Below are 21419 nucleotides of genomic sequence, written 5' to 3' on the forward strand. Positions count from 1 at the left end.
TCCCCATGTTTTTACTAGATGTACCTGTGGCTTCATCTTATTTTTCTATCAGAAGTCTCACTAAGTGGTGTCTTTTGGTTCATTTCGGTTTTTTTTTAATATATATAAAAAGCAGCTATTCTTTCTGCTCTGAACTTTTGACTCAAACTCTAATATTTATAGTTAATAAGGCTGGAGCAGATCAATGGACTAGCAGATCTGCAATGGTGTTGGCTTGATGCCACATGTCTCCAGAAGCATATCCAAATGAAAAATCAGTTTCTCAATCCAAGTGTATCTAAAATACTTTTTTTAATTTTGCGTAAATTCACAAATAATACAATACTGAAGTGATTTCTTTTTTTTTTTTTTAAACATACTGTACAATCAGGATAGTTAAGTGTTTTACATCAAGGCACAGCACACTGTATAATACACATATGCCTTGCCAGGCAGCAGTTTAGTATAATCCCCGAGATTTGGCAGTAGGGCCAGGATAAGTAGCATGGATCACATAAGCTGGAAGATAAATAAATAATAGATGCCGTCACATTTTATTTGAAATAGAGTTGCATATAAAAAGAATATACAATAATTTAACTTTTATAACTAGATTCTCTTTTACTATACATAACAGAAGTGTTTTCATTTGTATTAAATAAAACATTTTCAATAGTAGGATGAAAAATTAATCTTTTTGGTGGTCTTGGTTTATGAAGAAGAGTTGCTTCCATTAGAAATTAAAGTCGAATTTTCAGTTTCATTGCAATCTGTAAGAAAAAAAAACAGAGTTACTGATACATTGACAATGAAAGGTTGGTGGTAAAACAAGCAAACAATTCCAACCAAATGGTTGTGTTTAGTTAATGCACTGTGAAGGCGGTTACCCAATCAGAACATCTCCAAAACCTCTTGTACACTCATCTTTGTTCTATTTGGAACATCTTTTTTCTTTTCTCACTCTTACTCCCCCTGTCTTCACAGAGGTGACCACTGCAGGTCTGTTATTGCCCCCACACAACCAAAACACAGGTGATGCCCAGGCTCAGTTTGGTGCTGTGCATTTACCGAGTTCACGTCACCATTCAGCTTCTTACATCGGGACGCTTCTCCTCCGCCTGCCGAAGGCCTTGGAGCCCACGTTGGTTGGCACGAAGTTGTTCTTGCCCACTGCCCCTGACCTGCTCAGGAAGTCTGCCAGGCGATGGGTCACACAGGTGGCTGTGTTGCAGGCCCTCTTCTGTGCTGTTACACTGCTTTTCAGGAGGAAAAGGGAGAGTTAGTTCCTGCAGCACGAGCCCTGCAGGCAGGCAGGCATCACTATGGCCAGCAAAGGCTCTGCTGCAGGATTAAATCAGGCTGGCATTTGCAGCCTTCTGTGCATGGCTTAGAGCTGCTAAAAGAAGCCTCTTCGTGGTTTTCTCAATGTCAGGCTCACTTTATAAAAGAGTTGGACTGAAGACTAAATCCAGGCCTGCACTACTGCCTGCCTCCAGCCAGGGATTATGGCCATGGAAAGGAGCTGAGGAGGCTCAGATCTGGAGAATTTAAACAATCCCCTCTTCCTCCAAAAGCTCACATTTGTATTTTGCTTGAGGTGCTCCTGAGAGGCAGTAGCCAGCAGAGATTTTTCACCTCTCACTCCAACACCTGTGCTCCCCAACAGCCAGAAAACACATGGAATTGCAGCACCACTGACCACTACAGGAGCTCTGTCAGTGACTCTGACCAGCTGCCTTCAGAGCTGAACCACACAAAGACACTGCTTCCAGGTGCTCAGGGGGAATGGGAGAGCCTCTCCTTCCTCCAGTTAGACCTTTGTCTACTACAGAACTCCACCATGGGGCAGTTCAGGCTTGGACAGTATTAGTTCTCTGCCCACAATTCAGCCTACAGCTAGCAGTTGTGCTAGATATTGTGCAAGATAATGCACATTCAAGGAATATGCATTCACACAATCCTTGCTTGCAGAATTTTCTACTAAAGCAATGAGTTTTTCTTGCAGTAGGAGGGAATTTTCTCAGCTAAGCGTCACAAGCCAATTTATTAATTTTAACAATGAAGGGTTGTTTAAACAATCAATGCCAATTTTTTGAAAGAGGCCTCTAATTACAAGATAGATGCAGGGCTGCAACTATCTTTACAAGAAACGTAAAGAAATCTGGGTTTGGCTCTTAATGCAAGACAACCGAAGGTAGGTGAATTGTAAATCAACACAAATATTTTAAAGGTACATATATTTTAAATATAGTGCAAAGACCTATTGTAAAATAAGAAAAGAAAAAGACCACAAAATTCTTACCTGGACATGTTCAGCACCCAGTTTTAAACAGGATTACATTTCTAGTTTGTTAGAATTAATAAGTATGAGTCTTCCTGATTTCTTAGCTTCTCAGGGTTCCTACCAACAGGATTGCATGCATGCCTGATTACAGCACTACATATCAATTTATAAGTAGAACTTTGACTTCTAAGCTCTCTTTGAACTTTTCTAGAAGTTACTAGCATTGCCTCTCTTGAACATTAAGACAAGTTGCAAAACTTTTCTAACCTCATCTAGAAATCTCACATTCTAAAACAAAATGTTAAACCAAGCAGATCTAACCCTTATAGAAAAATAGGTTTATTGAACAAGTGCATGGGTAAGCACAAAAGAAAGAATCTACTTGAACATTTAGCAGCCAGAAATGAAGAACCTTTTTTAGAGTTTTTTCTTTAATCAATGTCTAAGAAAATCATTTGGAATGTCAAGACAGTGCTGATCATTTTTATTTATTTTTTTCCCCTAGTTTGGTATGCATGTTATATTCTTGGTCTTCCTAACATTAGGTCCATCTCAAACATTCTCTGTCGAAAACAGAATCAAAAGAACACAGCAAAGTTAGCAATCAAAGTTATATCCACATGCATCAGGTTAAAAAAGGGAAAGGGGGAGAAAGAAGCATGTCTAGTTGTTTCCCAGGGGCTCCCCATAGTTTGCATAGCGTTCATGTTCCAGGTCACTCAGCACATTCCGCTTCTTGCCAGGAGTTCCAGCCCCGACGTCAGTGCGAGGGTAAGTTTGCAATTTGTGCAACTCTTGAGACAGTTTGCCCAGCACACAAGTACTCAGACTGGCACAGCGTTTGGAAATGGGCTTATCCAGGCTGCAGGGGGGAAAGAAAATAAAAACATGCCCAAAGGAAGGGTAACCTCAAGCATGCACATCCATGCATTTCTTCCCTGCATTAAAGATCTACTGCTAGGAAACTTAAACATTCATTCAAAATAAATCCAAACCCTCCACATCACATTCCATGCAAGGCAAGTCCGTACAAAAGCAGTCAGAAGGAAAACACCATTTGTTAATGAATCCAATTTTGTTGACAAGCAAGTCCATTAGCCTTTTGGATGCTCACACAGTCAGAGGTCAGGAAGCTGAACTTCCCCCACATCCCGCATGCTGTTCAGTGTCTCATCCATCCCCATGCATTGCAATGCAAATCCTGTTAGGCTAATGCAAGTGCTCCTGCATGCCTTTGGTCCCAGGGAACGTGGCGCTGCTGCGTGCATCAGGAGGAACACATCCCTCCTGCCAGGGACTTTCCATGCCTTACAACAGCATGCACTTGCAGGACAGAGAATCCAAGAGTGACTGAGAGTAATGCCCTAACATTCCCACTGGGAAGACATACCTTTTGCTGCCATATTTTAACACAACCTACTCATTCAAGCTCAAATCGCCCTCCACTTTCAGAATAAGAGACAGACAGAGGCAGGTTAACTAGGTGGAAGCCATTCTCTTGACACCAACACTAGGATGTCTCTGCAGTATCATCCTTTACCAGTTAGCCATAACCCCAAGAAAACAAAAAAGAAGATCTTGACCTGCAGAGGGTCTGCCCAAATGGCTTTTGCTAAATATCAAACATGTAACACTCCCACATTGCTTTTCTGCTGCCCAGGGCTGCAGTCCTTACCTGTTCCCCTCGGAGGCTTGCTCCAGCTCCTCTGCTGTCATCTGTATGAACTCTTTCACCAGCGCGTTTAATAACCGCCGAGCCTCGTAATCACTGAGAGCCACTCGGTCCGTCAGGGACTCCAAGCCAGGTCTGGGCAAAGGCAAGGGAAACAGGGTGAGTAAAGCCCAGGCTGCTGCAGGGAGAGGGGTCTGGCAGGCTGTGTGTGTCATTGACAGTGCCTTTCAGGGTGGGAAGGTGCAAGCCCCGATGCGCTCTCCTCACGCCCAGCTCAGGAGGTTTAAAGATGGAATCAAAACACCCCAGCACAAAAAGAAGCCACCTTTCTCCTTCACTGTGGTCTGTTTCCCTCCTGGACCTCTCAGGAATATTAAGCATTTTCATCCCATTCAGACAGAGCACTCAGCAACAGGACCAGCTTCTTACCTGACTGGAGCTGCCTGGAAGCTGTCCATCTGGCACACAACCAAGGCATAAACAGCAAGGAAAGATGAAATCTTCAGCATAACCATGATTTCCTCTCTACAACAAAGAGGTACATCAAGCAATGGCTGTTTTCCAACCCTCTCAATCCTGCAAGTTCCACTAAAGAGGTCATTGCTTCCCAGCCACAAGTAGCACAAATATGAACCGCTTTATATTTTGAATTCACCTTTTTGTTTATTGTGATTATTGCTATTGTGCTTTAGTTTTCTCAAAAATTTATTATAGCCTGGCTCTATTACAGGGCAGAAAAATGTGGCTTTTCAGACCTGCAGCTATTTGCATTCAGCTTAGAGCAGTTTTCCTCAAACTGGCACAAAATACATTCCTCTGACTACTGCACACAATGTCACAGACTGTGTGTCCGACACGGACAGATACAAATCACAAGGAAAAACTGTAAGTGTTTAACATTTTTGAGAACCAACTGCCCTTGTTAGCACTTTACCTGAAGCAGCTTGCTTCTTGCCAGGCAGCACACTAACACCCCAGTTCAGACTACACTAAGAATTAAGTAGTTTAATTTCAATAAACACTTTACTCTGAAAACAGAGAGCAGGCTAAGTTAAAAATCAGTCATAAGCACTAAAGCTGTAAAAAATATCTATTACTGAAGATCTGAGATACACCTCTCTCACAGCATCAGTGTCTTGCACTCCAATGAGAGCATCACAACCACCACACCATCCTCATTTTTGCCAGCTCCTGGTACTCGACGGGAACCATGACCCCACTTCCAAAGGACGCCCCTCTTCCCCGCGGGCCGTGACCTTTACCGCAGCACTTTGTCCTGGCCGGACACGCCACGTCGAGGAAGCGACCGAGCGGGGAAGGGCTGTCCCCCCCGCCTCGGCTGCCGCTGCCCCGCGCACACGAGCCATGAGCGGCGGTCCCACAGCCCCGCGCCCCGGCAGAGCCGCGGGGCAGCCGCGACCCGCCCCGCGCAGGAGCCGCGGCGGGCGCAGCGCGGCGCTTACCGGGCTTGTGAGCGGAGCGCAGGAGGGGCGCGCTGCCGGTGCCGGTGTCGCCGCCGATCCGCGGGGTCCCGCACCGCCCGCCGCCCCTTTATACCTGCCGCCGCCGCCGCCTGCGTGGGCGCCCGCGCGCGCCCGCCAGCCAATCACCGCGCCGGCCGCCCGACGGGGCCCGCTCCTCCATTGGGCGCCAATCGGGCCGGGCGGTGACGTCATGGCCCGCTCCGTGAGGGTCCCATTCACAAAAAAAATCGCGGCCGGGGCGCTGCGCAGGGCGGGGCGGGGGGGCTGCTCCCGGCGCGCCCCCGCTGCACCGCTCACGCGTGGCGACCTCTGCAGCAGCGGGACCGCATTGCAGAGCGGGGCCGCTCCCTCCCCGGGAATTCCCGCCCTCCCCCGGCCGCCGCCGCGGCTCCGGCGCGCAGCCCGGGCGCGCCCGGCGCTCTCCCGAAGCCCCGGGAGCATCCTGCACCGGCGGGGATGCGCAGAGGGGCAGGGGCACGGCGGGCGGCAGCGCCGGTCTCTGCCCGAGGGGAGCACACTGGGGCAGCTCCTCGGCAGAGGAGGGAGCGCTGGCGGCGGCACCCGCCGCTCCTCACCGGGGCAGGGGACAAGTGGCACCTGCGAGCATCCCCGTGGCGGCAGCGAGCGGCTCCCGTGCTCTGCCCTGCCGGGCGCCCGCACCGCACCCCCGGACCGGGGCAGCGGAGTAACTCCGCGCTCCGAGAGGAAACTCAGCATCACCAGCATCTCCATCACAACTCCAGGGCAGGTGCCGGTACAGGTGCAGGTGCAGGTGCCGGTGCAGGTGCAGCGCCTTTCGGCGCACGGAAGCGGCGCCCGGGAAGGGGGCCTGGCCCCCGCGCTGCCCGGCGGGGATTACCGGGCAGCTGCGCGCCGCCCATGCATCACCCGCCCAGGAGCCTCTGTCACGGCAGCACCTGCCCACTCAGGATGTTTGCCCGGGCGGGTGTTTGCCCAGGCGCAGCGGCGGGGGACACTCGACACGGGGGGGACACAACCGCGCTGCCGCCCGGAGCGGGCGCGGGCAGGGGGAGAAGCGGCCCGGGAGAGATGCTCTGCAGCGCCTGGGCGCACAGAGCGCTCCCTCCGCGCCCCGAGGCACCGGGAGCGCCTGTCCTGCCCGCCCGAAGGCGCTGGGCGTTTGCCGAGCACGGCAGCCCCGCCGCACACGGGCTGCCCCGCGGGCGGGGACGCGCAGGGTCCCCGACCGTCCCCGGGACCCCGGCGTGACCCCGCTCCGCCCGCCCCGGCTCCTGCCCTCGCTCCCCGGCATCGCTCCTCAGCTCCCGGCGCTGCGGACACCGCCGGCGGCAGCGCTGGCAGGAGACGCCCGTGTCGCTGTCGCCGGCCCCGGCGGTGACACCGCGGCGAGCAGAGCCCCGCGCACACTGCGCGCACTGGCTGCGCAGGTGACCGGCGCGGCTGCACGGATGGCGCGTTTCGCCGCTCCTATGGATGGGGAGCGCCCCTGGGAGCATCCCGGCGGCTCCTCGTTTATGTTTTAAAGGGTCATTCCCGGCGGCAGGAGCCGTGTGTTCACCAGGAGATGGATAAATTTGGGGAGAGCCGCGGGACGGGTGATGTTCTGTTGATGAGATTTTAGCTGGGAAGTTTGGGGAAAATCCCACGAGCGTACAGAGACTGCTGGCGAGTGGCTGCCGTCCGGGCAGGGAGCGCCGTGTCCGTCGCCACCGCCTCTCGGGGCGCCCCGGCTCCCTCCCCTCCCGGCGCGGGGGCGGGCGCGGCGCCGCTTCGCCACCCGCGTTTGGCAGAACCACAATCACAAAACCCTCTCGGTTTTGGGGGTCTGGGTTCCGCTTTTTTCCCAAGTGACAACCCAAACCACTTTTGGGTTGTTTTGGTTTTTTTTGGGGTTGATCCCCCCCCTCCCTCCCAACACATCTTCGTAGCCCTTCACGAGCAGCATCCCTCGAGGGGGTGGCAGAGGGGATGCTCCCTGGAAGGTTTTCTCCTTCCCCCCCGCTCTGCCAAATTTGAAAGTTCGTTTTAAACAGCAGCTCCCTCTCACGTATGATCACCACGGGAATCCCCCGGGAGAAGGAGTCTAAGTATTTGATTTAAAATCTCTTCCGTTTTCACGACTCCTGTGCTGGTTTTAAGGTAGTTTTTCTGAGGATGTACTTACAAATATTAGGCAATACCTAAAGGAATGGCTCGGCTTTGGTTTTGCTGTTTGAATATGATTTATACAGTTACACCAACGGAAATAAAGTGCAGGAATTTAAATGACTGGGCTGCCAGTCTGATATTTCTCTCTAACTCCACTCTTCCTTTTCTCTTCCTATGCTAACAGTTAATTGTTCCCATTTCCTTTTGGGGAATTACTTACTCCTTGCCCACATAGAATATTCCCGGGATTAAAGTTAAAACAATAAAATTCCAGACGATTCTGTTGTAAAAGCATATTTCAGTTTCCTCCTTCTGGGAGGCAAAAGCTAAATTTTGCCTCGTGGCTGAGTGCGGTCAGTTCAAGCCCTTCTCCTGCTGCCAGGGTGGCTCGGTCCGGGGCTGGAGCCGGCGATTGCAGGATTGCAGGTGCCAACATTTCTACTTTAAGCTTTCACAGGAAGGAGAGTAAATTTCAACCAACAGGTAGGAATGCCAATAGATCCACTCCTGTGCACGTAGGGATGATGTAGCACTTGGGTGTTGGCAGGCGCTCCGGCTGCTCCTTGCCAGCGCTAATGGAGGGACTCCCAGCTGGAACGCTGGTCCTATCCCCCCTCCCCCCTGGCTGTATGTCATCTGCTCTCCCCAAACATATTCTCTTTCTGCAAATTTCTCCTGTACATGAGATGGGGAAGAAGGGCGGTTGACCAGTTAGTTTGGCTGTTTTTGAAGATGTAAAAAAGAGACAGGATTTTCACAGGGTCACCTTCTTCTGTTGCTTGATAAATCCAAAACTAGAGGTTAAACGTTCATGGGAAATCTAGCAGAGAGGGGTACCTTGCAGCACTGCACTAAGAAAGTGAGACATTAACTGAAACAATCTGTTCCAAGGGACTTGTTCTGCCTTTTTCAGCGCTGGGTATAGATTCAGATTAAATAAAAAGCCACAGAATGACATGATTTTTTTTTTTGTTTATTTATTTCAAGAAATCAGATTATCTAATGCAACCCCCAGCTCCAAGTAAAAGGAATTTCATTTTCAAATAAATTGGTTTTAATTTGTAGATAATAAGAAAAATCTGGGCTATTTTATAGTGACTTTCTCTATATTAAATGCAACTTCTTACAATATTATACTCATTGATATAATTTAACCAATACATTTAAAAGAGTGACCATTTTTTCTACTGTAAATATTGCCATTATATTGAGAAGCCACAGACACTGTAGTGAAGTTCTGAAATGCTAGCAGATGGCATGCTGGTAAACAAAAATACCACATTTATATATTATGGTGAAATTTTTGTTCAATACTAAAATGTAATTCTTCAAGAAAGATAAGACTGTGACTGCACAGGGAAAATCTTAATTTCCATGATTGGTTCATATCAGAGAAAAGTGGACCCTGCAAAAATGAAAGGGGAGACAGTGATGATGCCATGATCCACAAACACAGTCAGCTCTCCATGAGGGAGCTGAGTGTGATTCTGCCCTCTGCTCTCTCCAAGTTTGTTCTCCATAACACCAAATCAAGATTTTTCAGGTAAGGACAAGTTATGATAAAGCCAGCTGTAAAAATCACAGGCTCTTTCCTTGTAAGGAGAACCTGGGGAGTTGCTTCTCTGAGTTTTTGTTGGATGCCTGGCCTTTCTGATCCAGGATCCTGTCCCATGAACAGCCAGCAAGCTGCTCCTTAGGAAGGCTCTACAAGCCATGTGGGGCAAGGTGGGCAGAGCTAACATTCTGACATTTCATTGTAACCCTTTCTGCAGAAAATGAAATAAGCTAAGCCAGGGTTGGTGGGGTTGTGCTGCTGTAAAAGCAAGCTGTGGGTCAGCAGGAGTGTCTTGTTTGAGGCCTGGGAGGTAATCCTTACACTCTACTTTTTGCTGATAAGATCGAGATCAAAAAGACTTGGGCAAATTAGAGAAAGTCCAGAAAAATGCCAGTAGGGATTATCAGAGATCCCATATAAGGATTTAGGGAAACAAGCCCAAAGACCAGGGAAACATAACAGAAGGAAAGACTATGGAGAAAGGTGATAACAAAAATATAAATACTTGTCCTGAAACAATAACAATCTGCAATCTGGTACTATATTATATATGTATATATACATATATATATATAGTCTTGAAGGGCAACAAAGGAGACACCACACTTGAGGAAAGGTTTCTGCAACTGAGATTAATGACAGGCAAGAATAAGTTGCATTTCAGTTATGGCACTGAAACCTCTCTCAGTGGAGGATTTCATGGCATGTTACTCCAACATCTGTCAGGAGTGACATATATAGGTGAGATGCTCTGGAAAAGGAACATAATCCATTACATTTGTTCTCTTTGTATCTTTCTCCTCCAATTTCTGTGACACAATAATTTGAAAAGCTGGAGAATGACTTAATCTCTGAAACCAGCAGTATAACTTTTGTAGGCATTTGGTTTTGCAGAACTTACATCCCTAATTGGTCAAATTATTTCCTAAATCCTGCTCCCATAGTCTCTGAAAAACCATATTCACATTTAGCATAAGCTCACATCAAGCTTATCCATATAAATAATATTGTACCAATCTATCTTGTGGCTTGGTTTGAATTTGGCCCAAAAAGAAGAGCTTCTTTTTTTAAAAAATGCAGTACTTTCCCAAGAACCAGAACACTGATATAAATCCCAACACTAAAGCATTTCCTTTTTAATGGACATTAAATCTGGATTTAGGCTGCTTCAGCTCCTGCTTTTGAGAAAGTGGAACTGCTGTTCAGCTAATTAGTGAAAAATCTATGAATCACTCTGGAAGCAAATTTTCCTCCAGAATGCCTTAGAAAAGCTCCAAGACTGATTTATGAAAGACATTTTAAACAGATCAGGGTTGCATTGGTTTCATCTCCTTGAAATCTTCTTATGGCACAAAAACCCCAAAAGATTCTGTAGGTTCTGTGGCAATCTTCCTGGATATATTCAGAATCCAGTTTGGAATAATCCTTTAAACCAGACTGGGCCACACTGCCCTGCCCTGAGGTTGGCTTGGCCTGGCCAGGCAGCAGGGGCAGAGCACAGGGACGTTTGCCCTGGGTTTGTCACCTGTCCTGCCTTAGCACGGCTCAGCCTCCGGGCAGCTACTCCAGCCCTCTCCTGGCACCTGGAAACATTCCCTCATTCCCTCCCTCTGACAGCTGGCACAACCCCAGGTCTGTCCCAAGCCAAACCTCCAGCAGGCTCACAAGGAGAGCCCCTCACACTCAGCAGAGGCAGGGTCAGACTTGCAGCATCACCAGGGCAGCACTGGGGGGGATGCACTACAGAGGAAAACCTCACCTTGAAAATGTTTCAAAATCAGCACCTACTTGCCCTCCTTTTTTTTTTTCTTTTTTTTTTTTCATTCTGCAGGTAAAATGAGAGTTGAAAAAACAACCTCAGAACAGAAAACTAATTGTGTTAAACAACAGCATGGTTATAAAACTTTGATTTCATTGCTTGCACAAGTACTGTGATACTATCTTATATATTGTCAGAGCACGTCAGCGAAAATAACATGAGAAACTGTTTCTCAAGCCCTCAAATTAATCCTTGCTCATTGTTTACAGGATGTTGGAAGAGTGGAACTCCCCCTGTCATAATTTCACCCTGAGGTCTGATGAAGCCACAGGGTGACTGAGAGTTTTCCTCAGTCCCTCCCAGAGCTATGCAGTTGTGCTGGCATTGCCAGGTCCTACAGTGCTGATCGAGCCTCTGCCTCCAGTGAAATTTGGGGCTGAAAAAGATCTCTCTCCTTTCAGTGCTGGTAAACACCATGTGAAGGCAAAGGCTATTACAACGTAATATGTGCTAATCTACTTTCAGCAGAGTTTCTCAGAACCCATAGTCATATGAGACCATCAATTAAAAAGATGAATTTCTTAATTTATGCATAGAATTGACCAGCATCATTACAGGCTTGGCTCAGGAGACAATTGTGACACGGAGGTTGATCATTCTCTGTGATGACACAGGTTAAGAAGAGCTCTGTGAGTGTAACAGATAACATCTGCACATTGGCCGAAACTTGTCAGTGGGCTTGTGAAATGAATTTCTTTCATGACAAGCATGCCTGTTTCACATACATCTGTAAAGGTCTCTCTCTTTTCCCCAGTCCACCACCAAAGTCAGGGAGCAAAATCTTTACACATCTGTCTATAAAGAAGTTGTTTTCCTGCGCTTTTTAAATCATGTCATGATTTCACTGAACGAGAGACATTACTATAGGAATGGAAAACACTTGAACCTGATAAAGGCTGACCTTGTTTTCCAGCTACAATGTCAACTCTGGAGAAAAAGAAAACCAGAGCCTGTTTCAAAGTTGTAGCTAAGTACAAGTTTGTGAGATTTTTAATGGAACTTGGAAAAAACTTAATTTTTCTCCCCAGAGTTATCAAGATCTTAACATTGCGACTCAGAGAACAGCCACACCTGGCAGCATATTTCTTCAAAATTCAAAGCTATATATAAGTATGTGTAGTCAAAGAATACAAAGCCAAATAATTGCTTTCTGATTTTCCTGAGAAGACAGGAACACAATCATTTCCTGTTACTCCAACTTCTGCTTACAGAATTTCCAGTGCAAAGTAATTGTAAAACTTGATGACTAGAATGTTTTAGAATTTAATAAAGATACATGCTTTAATGGGTTTCTTTACTCAGGCATCATTTTTATAATTGAAATAAAAAAACCTTTATTCATCCTATAAGTTTTCTCATTTGATCATCCATGATTAAGATGAGTAAAATGTTCCCAAAGAAGCAATTCAGCATAAGCTGCCCACACATTTCTGAAGGAATGAATGAATGAAAAAAAAATTAAAAAATAAAAAGATCAATCAGAAACTGGCAAGGAATCCTGTGCTTGGACAGCAACTGAAGTCTTGCATCCCTAAACCTGCATCCTTAAGTGATTTCATCTGTCTACAAGGGTTTATTTATCACTTACTTTTGACAAGTTTCAGTCATCTCTGTCCATGCTGCTGCTGCTTTTTACCTCCATTTAATCACACATCTTTTAGAGGTTCTCAGACCTTTAATCTTGGTTGGCTCACTATCTTTTAGCATTTGGCTTGACCAAAATGGATTTTATTTTTCTGCAATCACGCTCTTCAGTTTCCCTTCCTCTGTTGCAGTGGTGAACATCACTGTCTCTTCTCCATCCCCACGGCTCAAACACTCTGGTAAGGTCAGTTTTGAGTGTTCTCTCCTCTGCTTGAAGAAAATTCTCAAATACTGTTGGCTTTCCCCCCACTACAAATCTATTCCTTCCATTTTAGTTAAATATTTGGACTTTTCTACTGTATCTTTTTTCCCCTCTTCTTGGGTCCTTCCTATACCATTTTCCCCCTTTTCCCCCTTCAAAATGCTTGCTGCCAAAACTATTAATTACCTTTCTTTTCCTACACAGATGCAGTGGAAATAATGATCATCTAAAACTTTGGGTATTCAACATTTAAATAACAGAGCATCAACGATAGGCTGCAAAAATAAATCAAAGCAATAGTACCTCTTCCCACATTCTCTCAGATACTTAAGCATGTGCACACCTCACTTTACTCCTTGGCAATTCTTCCTCTGACTGGAGCCAAGCTGAGGTCCTGAATATTTGGTGAGAATTCTTTAGGCACTGACATTGAAAATACTGGTATTTTCTGCAGATATGATGCAAATAATTAAGACACCAGTCAGTATCACACTGAAATAAAGGATGAAGAAATACCTTGGAAGAAGAATGAAAAAACTAAACCTCCAGCAGAGCTGAAGCCACTTATTTATTATTATTTCTTCTGTATTCTGACAAACTTGGTAAGATTTTGATAAAGGATGGTGGCATTGACACAGGTTATTAATGAGCTACATCAGTTTAGATCTTCTCAATGTTCTTAAAAATCTATGTGCAGCTATTAAGATGAATTCAACAAGAAAGACATCTCAAGTTAGAAACACATGGCACAGAAATTGTAATGGGCCAGGAATGCTTCTGTTATTCCTAAAATTGCTTGTAAAATAGTAGTAACGTAATAACAAAACCAGCATGCACAGAAACCAATCTGGGTTTGTTTATGAAGTGTCTTGCCAAGAATGCCTCATGGCACTACAACACTGCTCTGTGACCTCTGCCTTACCGATCCTGGCCTCTGCTGCAGCTCAAGCCTTCGCTCTGAGCCAGCATCCCTTGACTAAGTAACAACAAGTTTTGCACATTAAATGTGTGATCTCCGCGCTGCCTGGGCACACGGGCCGGGGACATTCACACATCGCTCCGAGCTGCCTGCGAGGGCAGGGCCCCTTTCCTGCCGGGTCAGGCAGCCCAGCACGGGGATCACGGGCATCACACCCGGAGCTGCCACGGATCCGCACGGAGCATCTGCCAGAGGGAACGGGAATCCCTGCGGGCTTCACCGGCCCGAAGCTCCCCAAGGCCGGAGCGTGTCTGGGAAACACATCTCCAAACTGTGCATCTGAGATTCTACAGAGGAGCAGAATCTCCTAACAAGGAGCAGTGAGTTGCCGCTCCCTCCCCGCAGCTGCCTCGGGGTCGGCGTGCGGAGCGTTCCGGCACTGCACGGAGCCCGAGGCACGGACTCTGCATTGTTCCAGGGGAGAAGGGAAAAAAAAAAAAAAAAAAAAAAAGAAAAAAAAAGAAAAAAAAAAAAAAGAAAAAAAAAGAAGCGCTCCTGACGCGGCGGGCGGAGCCTCCTTGGTCCAATGCTCGGCGGCGGGACCGGGCCGAGAGGAGGAAGCGGCGGCGGCGGGGCCCATGCGGGTGGCGGCGGCGGAGCCCGGGGCGCGCCCGGGCGCGGCGACAGCGACAGCCACAGCCACAGCGGGCAGCGGCTCCTGGCTGCTGGCGCTGGCGGCGCTGCTGGCGCTGCTGCTGGCGCTGGTGGTGCGGCAGCTGCTGAAGCAGCGGCGGCCGCCCGGCTTCCCGCCCGGCCCCGCGGGGCTGCCGCTGCTCGGCAACATCCCCGCGCTGGGCGCCGAGCAGCCGCACGTCTACCTGCGGCGGCAGAGCCTGATCCACGGGCAGGTACCGCCGCCCCGGGGCCCGCGGGAGCGGGGAGGGCCGGCCCGGGCTCGGGGAACCGGGAGCGGCCCCGGCACGGACGGGGAAGCGGGAGCTGCCGCCCGGCGCGGCGGATGCGGCGGGCGGAGCGCCCCGGCGGGAGCGGGAGCGCAGGGCTCCGGCGGAACCGCGCCTAAAAGTGCCTTGAGCGCGATATTTGAGATACTTACAGCCCTTCAGCCTAACTGTTTAAAAACTACTCTTTTTCTTTTTCCTTTTTCTTTTTTTCCCCCGCTTTTTTACTTTCTTCTATATCGGGCGTTTCTTTCCATCAGCCAGGCCAGTTTTAAGCGGCCAATCTCCTCTTACGAGCTTCGTAAAAGTTAACTCCCGACTAGATCTGGCATGAATTTTTGTAATTAAAAAAAAAAAAAAGTAAATGTTCTTCAAGCAAAGTGCTGGGACAAGTAGAATGGAAATAGGAAGGAAATGTGCTGTCGAATAAAGCAAGATTTCTACTTGCCTGGAATGCTGTATGGAGTTTCGGTCATCTGCTCTCAGAATCATGCAGAATTTGAGGGAAACAGCATATTAGGATTTGGGGGACTCTGGAAAAATACAATCAAAGGTTGTTTTTGGTTTTTTTTAAATCACATATGATATAGGAATAAAGATAAATAAGTTAGACCAAAGTGTACAAAACTCACAGCTGGTTTGCAGAAATATACCGGGAGTGTCTTCTTGACACATAAAAAAGAAGAGCCATTATAACAGTGAAAATACCAAAATAGACTCACAGAATCATTTAGGTTGGAAAAGGCCCCTGAGATAATCGAGTCCAGCTGTTAACCCAGCATTGCCAAGTCTGCCACTAAACCATGTCCCCAAATGCCACATCTGCACAGCTTTTAAATGCCTCCAGGGGTGGCGACTCCACCACTGCCCCAGGCAGCCTGTTCCAGTGCCTGGCAACCCTTTGGGTGACAACCCATTTGTCACAGAATGCATAATTAGGCTAACACAATTTCATATTGTGGAGGTCACCAGCTTTGACATGGAGAAAAATATAAAGATTTGCAATGGTAAAAATACAGATTTCTAACGCCGAGGGAATGCATGGAAAGGGATCTAAGGATTCAATCATAAGTTTAGGCTCAGTTTTAATTTTTAAAATGTAGATTCAGATTTAAATTTTTTTTTTATTCTTTATGTGCTGTATTGTACCTTTCTCCAAAGCACCTTGTGCTAACCATTCAGGAAAAGGAAGCTGGGCCTAGCTGGGCTCTGCTCTCAGTTATTGGCCGTCACCTTGGCTCTCACTCCTCTCTAGGGACTACACGAAGGTGTCCCCAGTCCTTAATTTGGAGGGCTGGTTTCTTTAGGTGCACAGCAAAGCACAGAATGCAGTGTGGGCTGATTAATTTAATCTTTTAACAAAGCAAATGAGCTTACCACAGACTCTCCTGTGTAATGCCAGAGCTGTCCCACCTCTGGCCACCTGTGTGGCCTGCTGAAGGTTATCCAACTCTGCATTTCACATTGACATTTAGTGTCGTTACACTTTTTCATTCCTTGTTCCAGAGTGGGTTGTAATAGCATTTGACACTTTTTATTCCTTTTTTTTCCCCCCCCCAAAGATCTTCAGCCTTGACCTCGGGGGAATATCTGCTGTTGTGCTGAATGGCTACGATGCAGTGAAGGAATGCCTTGTCCATCAAAGTGAAATTTTTGCAGACAGGCCCTCTCTTCCCTTGTTCAAGAAACTGACAAACATGGGAGGTGAGTGCTAATGTCTTTTGTATAAAGATATAATTTTTGTCCCATAGATGTCATGAAGCATCTGCTTTAGCCATTTTCCCTACTTGATGTCCTTTCATAAAATGCTTGATGCTTCTTTAAAGATATCATTGTCACTCGTGGACTATGCTCCATAGCAGGACGTCCAAAATATTTTGTCTCCTTTTTTGTCTTGTTGAATAATTTTATTAACTTATGGGGGAAGAAAAATAAAGCATTGCATAAAATACTGTGTCAAAATATTTTTTCAGGCTTACTGAACAGTAAATATGGCAGAGGATGGACAGAACACCGCAAATTAGCTGTAAATACCTTTCGAGTTTTTGGATATGGTCAAAAGTCCTTTGAACACAAAATTTCAGAAGAATCTCTGTTTTTTCTTGAGGCCATTGATACATACAAAGGCAGACCCCTTGACCTTAAGCACTTGATAACAAATGCTGTTTCAAACATTACTAATTTGATTATTTTTGGAGAACGTTTCACATACGAAGATACTGAATTTCAGCACATGATTGAGATTTTTAGTGAAAACATTGAATTAGCTGCTAGTGCTTCTGTATTTTTATATAATGCTTTTCCTTGGATTGGTATCTTGCCATTTGGGAAACACCAGCAGCTGTTCAAAAATGCAGCTGAAGTCTATGAGTTTCTTCATGAGCTTATTGAACGTGTCTCTGAAAATAGGAAGCCTCAGTCACCTCGACATTTCGTAGATGCATATTTAGATGAGATGGATTGCAATGGAAATGACCCAGAATCTACATATTCAAGAGAAAATTTAATTTTCTCCGTTGGAGAACTCATCATAGCTGGGACAGAAACCACAACAAATGTTTTAAGATGGGCAGTGTTATTTATGGCTCTTTATCCAAACATTCAAGGTAAGAATTTTGACATTTTGAGGAACTGATTCACTTTCCTAACGCAAATTTAAAATGCTTTTTCAAAGTGGCACATTGATCCATAATCATTACCAAAAAAAAGCTTTGTAAATACTATTCTATTCTGTCATTTACTAAATATACTATGGACAGAGCTGGAAAGCTTGTTTTAAATGCAAAGAGGATATCAAAAGTCAAGTGTTATGATAAAATTTTAACATATTATTTTGTGAATACGCTTTTATGAAGCTTTAATACTTTTAAGTATTTCTACTATATTTAGGTTTAGCATTGTGATGCATGATCTGTGGTTGGCAGATATACTAATCTATGTAGTTAATAAATAATAAGAAAATGTAATTAAATATGAAAGTAATAAACTAAAAATGTACAGGTGTCAGCAAAAATGTAAATCAGGTTGTAGTAACAATTTAGGTACAATGCTTTTTATCTTAAGTTCTCCAGTTCACAACAGAGTTACATATGATAGACAGGAACACTTACACTTTTGGAAGAACAGAAATGGCATTTAAAAATAAAAAGATGTGTTACAGTAAGTAAAACAGCAATAGGTGTTTGAGTGTTAGCCCAGACATTGTGAGGAGAAGTTTGGATTCCAGAAGTGAAGAGTCACATTTCTGATTTCACTGCCTCCACTTTTCCTGCCAAACCCTTAGCAGTGCTTGGGACAGCTGGAGCTTCCAGGATTTGGAAGCTGAGAGGCCCAGATAACTTATAAAGTACTTTGACCAAAAAGTATCACTCTAGTATCAATTTCACCATTGTTTCAGAATGGGGATAATAGCACTAACCAAGGATAGGAATATAGAGTCTAAATTTAAAAGCTGGTGACTGTTTTTTGTATAAAGGTATATCACGTTTCAGTATTTTTTAAAAATGTATGTATGTACATAAATACTTCAGCTTAAATTGGAATGTAAGACCTATTACAAAATAAACCTCAGTTTTTATTCCTAACAGGGCAAGTTCAGAAAGAAATTGATCTTGTCATTGGCCCAAACAAAATGCCCACCTTGGAAGAGAAGGGCAAGATGCCCTACACTGAGGCTGTTCTGCACGAGGTGCTGAGGTTCTGTAACATTGTCCCACTGGGGATTTTCCATGCAACTTCCAAAGACACTGTTGTGCGTGGGTACACCATTCCTGGAGGCACCACAGTCATCACCAACCTCTACTCTGTTCACTTTGATGAAAAATACTGGAGCAATCCAGAAGTGTTTTTTCCTGAGAGGTTTTTGGACAGTAATGGGCAGTTTGTCAAGAAAGATGCATTTATTCCTTTTTCCCTAGGTAAGAGCAATTCCTTCCACTGTTCCTTTTCACAAATCCAGAGATGTGTAAAGTGTAAGGGGTGGCAATAAATGGACAGAATGATATCCTCAGTTCTGATTTAAAGATATCCAATATAATTCAATTCGAAGATATTCGACATAACGCGCTCTGGAGATAACAAATTTTAGCATAACATTTTTATATAGGTGAGCTCAGTTTTATATGTAAACTAATAAAAATCCTCCTTACAAAGTTCTAATAATTGCCAATTAATAATAACTGGCAGTAGATGTAATTAAGAAAATAGTAGGGGGAAAAGGCTAAAATTCACAATGTCATTTTTTAAAGCATTTTCCCTCTAGACTGGCACTTCAAGACCAGATACAGTAAATAACAAGTGTATATAAATCAATTTGACAGAATTCATTTCAATGGCATTTGTGAGCAACAAATTCTCTAAAATCAGTTTTTTAGTGTAAGTTCTTACCTATCCTTCTTACAAAATACTACCAGCCATGTTCACACACCACTCCTAGAACACAGAAATGACCATTCCTATCCGCCTTAAAAGGCAAAACGTGACCGAAGATACCTTAAACCTTTTTGAAACCTTCTTTCCAATTCAGGAAGAAGACATTGCCTTGGAGAGCAGCTGGCTCGAATGGAAATGTTTCTTTTTTTCACCTCCTTGCTCCAGCGATTTCACCTGCATTTCCCTCACGGAGCCATGCCAGAGCTGAAGCCCAGGCTGGGCATGACCCTGCAGCCACAGCCGTACCTGGTGTGCGCTCAGAGGCGCTGAAGGGCAGGGCAGGTGCAGCACAGAGCTCCAAGCTGCAGCTCAGGACCCACTTGCTCTGTTCCTAAACGTGTTCAAGCCAGAGTAACAACGATTTAAAGGACTGATAGTTTGTTTTTTTAACTTGGTTTTCACAGGGAAAAAAAAAATGGAAGCAAAGGTGTGGAACACATCCTGATGTTTTCACTCCAGAAGACTGTGTTGACTCTAAGTTCTGATACAGTTTTTAAATATTTAATTACTTAGCAAGCCATTTTACTTTGAGAGGGTATTTTCTTTGAGAGGGTATTTTCATAAGCATGGAGAATATGGTTCAAAATGTTTATGCTTGAATTCATCTGTGGAATTATCATTTACATTATTCCAGCTAAGCCATTCTTTATAATTATCCATTAAATTTTTATAGCTAAAGGGATTTTAAAAGGTATCTATTTAAATACCTGTAACCAAGAATAAAATATATTTTCCAGCCTTGAAAAATAGATTGTCTTTTAAAACATTTTATCCTTCTTTTTCCTTGCCCTGTCTTCCCCGTTGGTCATAATTTTCTAGTGAATCAGATAAGCATGAATTCACTTTTAGGACCTTTTGTGGCTTGCTTCTCACTTAGCATCATACACACAGTGTTCAGTGTTCAGATAAGCATGAATTCACTTTTAGGACCTTTCATGGCTTGCTTCTCACTTAGCATCATACACACAGTGTTCAGTTATTGCCATACTCCCAACAATCACAGGGCTTTTTTTCCTCCAGTATATTGCATTTCCAGACCCCTGTCCTCCACTGCCTCCCAATACAAAGTACTATGTAATGATTAATCTCTGCTTAAATAGTCTGAAAAAGCCAGTATTTGTGTTAGCAGAGTCACATGTACCTATACCACGACTAAAGAAAATAAACTGCTCACCCTTCTGACCAGAGGAGACACTTTCTGGGGAGGGCAAGTGCAATAGGATGGGGAGAAACAGATTTTAAATGAATTTTAAGCACAAATTTTAGGTGTAAGGGCTACACTTGACTTCTGTCAGCTTCATTGATTATTCTTGCCAGCTCTTGCTTTGTGGTTATTGGTAGATAAAGATTTATGTCTGCAGACCTTGCAGGAGCAGCTGGGACTCCAAACACAGAATTTAGTCCCCTCTGTGTGGGGAGAGAGGGCCTCAGGACAGGGTTCAGGACAAAACAAGCAAGCAGCTACTGAAGGCCAGGGCTGAGTGTTTGACCTGGCTTTTTACACAGACAGTGCTGCAGCTTGGAGCTGCAGGAAAGCTGAAAGGCAGGAATTGGTGTTTGTCTGCTGACCTCATGCTTGCAGCTTATGCTGAGGAGAAATACTCCCTTTCTTTTGAAAGAGCAAAAGAGAAAAAGCAAAGAGAGCTAATGCCAGTCCACTCACATAACAGCCTGTGGACTTCAGGTGCAGCAGGTCCAGATTATTTCACCCACAGAGAGCAGCTCTAGCACAAGTTCCTGTTTCTCTGAAGAGGCTGGGCAGGCTACTCCACTTCCTGAAAAAGTGCCTTTTGTAGAGAAGATTTAAAACTCAAAAAAGAGAGGAAGGAGGCAAACCTGATTGCTGTGCATTGGGCACACCATGAAAACTGAATCAACCATTCCTAAGGCATTGGCAAGCAGTGGGGTTAGGAGTCATGGTCAGGGGTTTTCTGGACACCAAGTAGATGTTGTGTGCTTGTGTTCAGCTCTAGTTTTGGACTCATAGCAATTGCTCCTTTTCCCAACCCTGGGCTCTCAGATCAGCCAGCCAGAGTTTGTGCAGTTCCTAGTCCTGCTTTCTGGGTGGCAAGAACTCCAGGCCATCCTTTGTTACAACAGGGCTCAAATAATGCTAATTGAAGGGAGGGGAGGATTAAAAACCATCAAGAACCAGTTCTTGCAGGGACCCATGCTCAAAATGCAGCTGACCAGTTATAATTCCCTTTTGCTGAGGTATTTTGAGATCTAACTCCTGGCTAGTCTTTAATCCATTTAATGAGAACCATATTGATTATATGTCATTCTGGTTTCTAAATCAAAATGCCTTATAAAAGCCTCAGAATATCAATCCAAACTTTTA

General features: G+C 45.2%; 2 protein-coding genes across 4 annotated transcripts; one reads left to right on the top strand and one right to left on the bottom strand.

Moving 5' to 3' along the window:
• Positions 1-2586: 2586 nt before the first annotated feature.
• LOC139590708 (calcitonin) lies at positions 2587-5491 on the bottom strand. The gene is made up of 4 exons (XM_071428428.1): positions 5399-5491; positions 4365-4460; positions 3939-4070; positions 2587-3125 (listed from the first exon to the last, which is right to left on the bottom strand). Exons 2-4 carry the CDS (start codon positions 4448-4450, stop codon positions 2927-2929), a joined length of 417 nt encoding a protein of 138 aa, XP_071284529.1. The 5' UTR covers positions 4451-4460; positions 5399-5491; the 3' UTR covers positions 2587-2926.
• Positions 5492-14296: 8805 nt separating this feature from the next.
• On the top strand, positions 14297-20448 carry CYP2R1 (cytochrome P450 family 2 subfamily R member 1). Of its 3 annotated transcripts, XM_071427898.1 has the most exons (5): positions 14297-14596; positions 16210-16351; positions 16621-17253; positions 18235-18564; positions 19173-20448. In XM_071427898.1, exons 1-5 carry the CDS (start codon positions 14327-14329, stop codon positions 19346-19348), a joined length of 1551 nt encoding a protein of 516 aa, XP_071283999.1. In that variant the 5' UTR covers positions 14297-14326; the 3' UTR covers positions 19349-20448. The 3 variants fall into 3 exon arrangements, with proteins under 3 accessions (XP_071283999.1, XP_071284000.1, XP_071284001.1); XM_071427899.1 differs by lacking the exon at positions 16621-17253; XM_071427900.1 differs by lacking the exon at positions 14297-14596 and having other exon boundaries at positions 16217-16351; positions 17057-17253.
• Positions 20449-21419: the final 971 nt, after the last annotated feature.

The sequence above is a fragment of the Agelaius tricolor genome, unplaced genomic scaffold (assembly GCF_023055355.1).
Source record: "Agelaius tricolor isolate 1412-34295 unplaced genomic scaffold, bAgeTri1.0.p SCAF_5, whole genome shotgun sequence".
NCBI classification, from domain to species: Eukaryota; Metazoa; Chordata; class Aves; order Passeriformes; family Icteridae; genus Agelaius; species Agelaius tricolor.

Coding starts and splice junctions, on each gene's coding strand:
- LOC139590708 (XM_071428428.1), bottom strand. CDS start 4,450: ATGGTTATGCTGAAGATTTCATCTTTCCTTGCTGTTTATGCCTTGGTT. Junction 4,071..4,364: donor TTCCAGGCAGCTCCAGTCAG/GTAAGAAGCTGG, acceptor GCCTTTGCCCAG/ACCTGGCTTGGAGTCCCTGA. Junction 3,126..3,938: donor CAAGCCTCCGAGGGGAACAG/GTAAGGACTGCA, acceptor TCCCCCCTGCAG/CCTGGATAAGCCCATTTCCA.
- CYP2R1 (XM_071427898.1), top strand. CDS start 14,327: ATGCGGGTGGCGGCGGCGGAGCCCGGGGCGCGCCCGGGCGCGGCGACA. Junction 16,352..16,620: donor GAAACTGACAAACATGGGAG/GTGAGTGCTAAT, acceptor ATATTTTTTCAG/GCTTACTGAACAGTAAATAT. Junction 17,254..18,234: donor TCTTTATCCAAACATTCAAG/GTAAGAATTTTG, acceptor TATTCCTAACAG/GGCAAGTTCAGAAAGAAATT.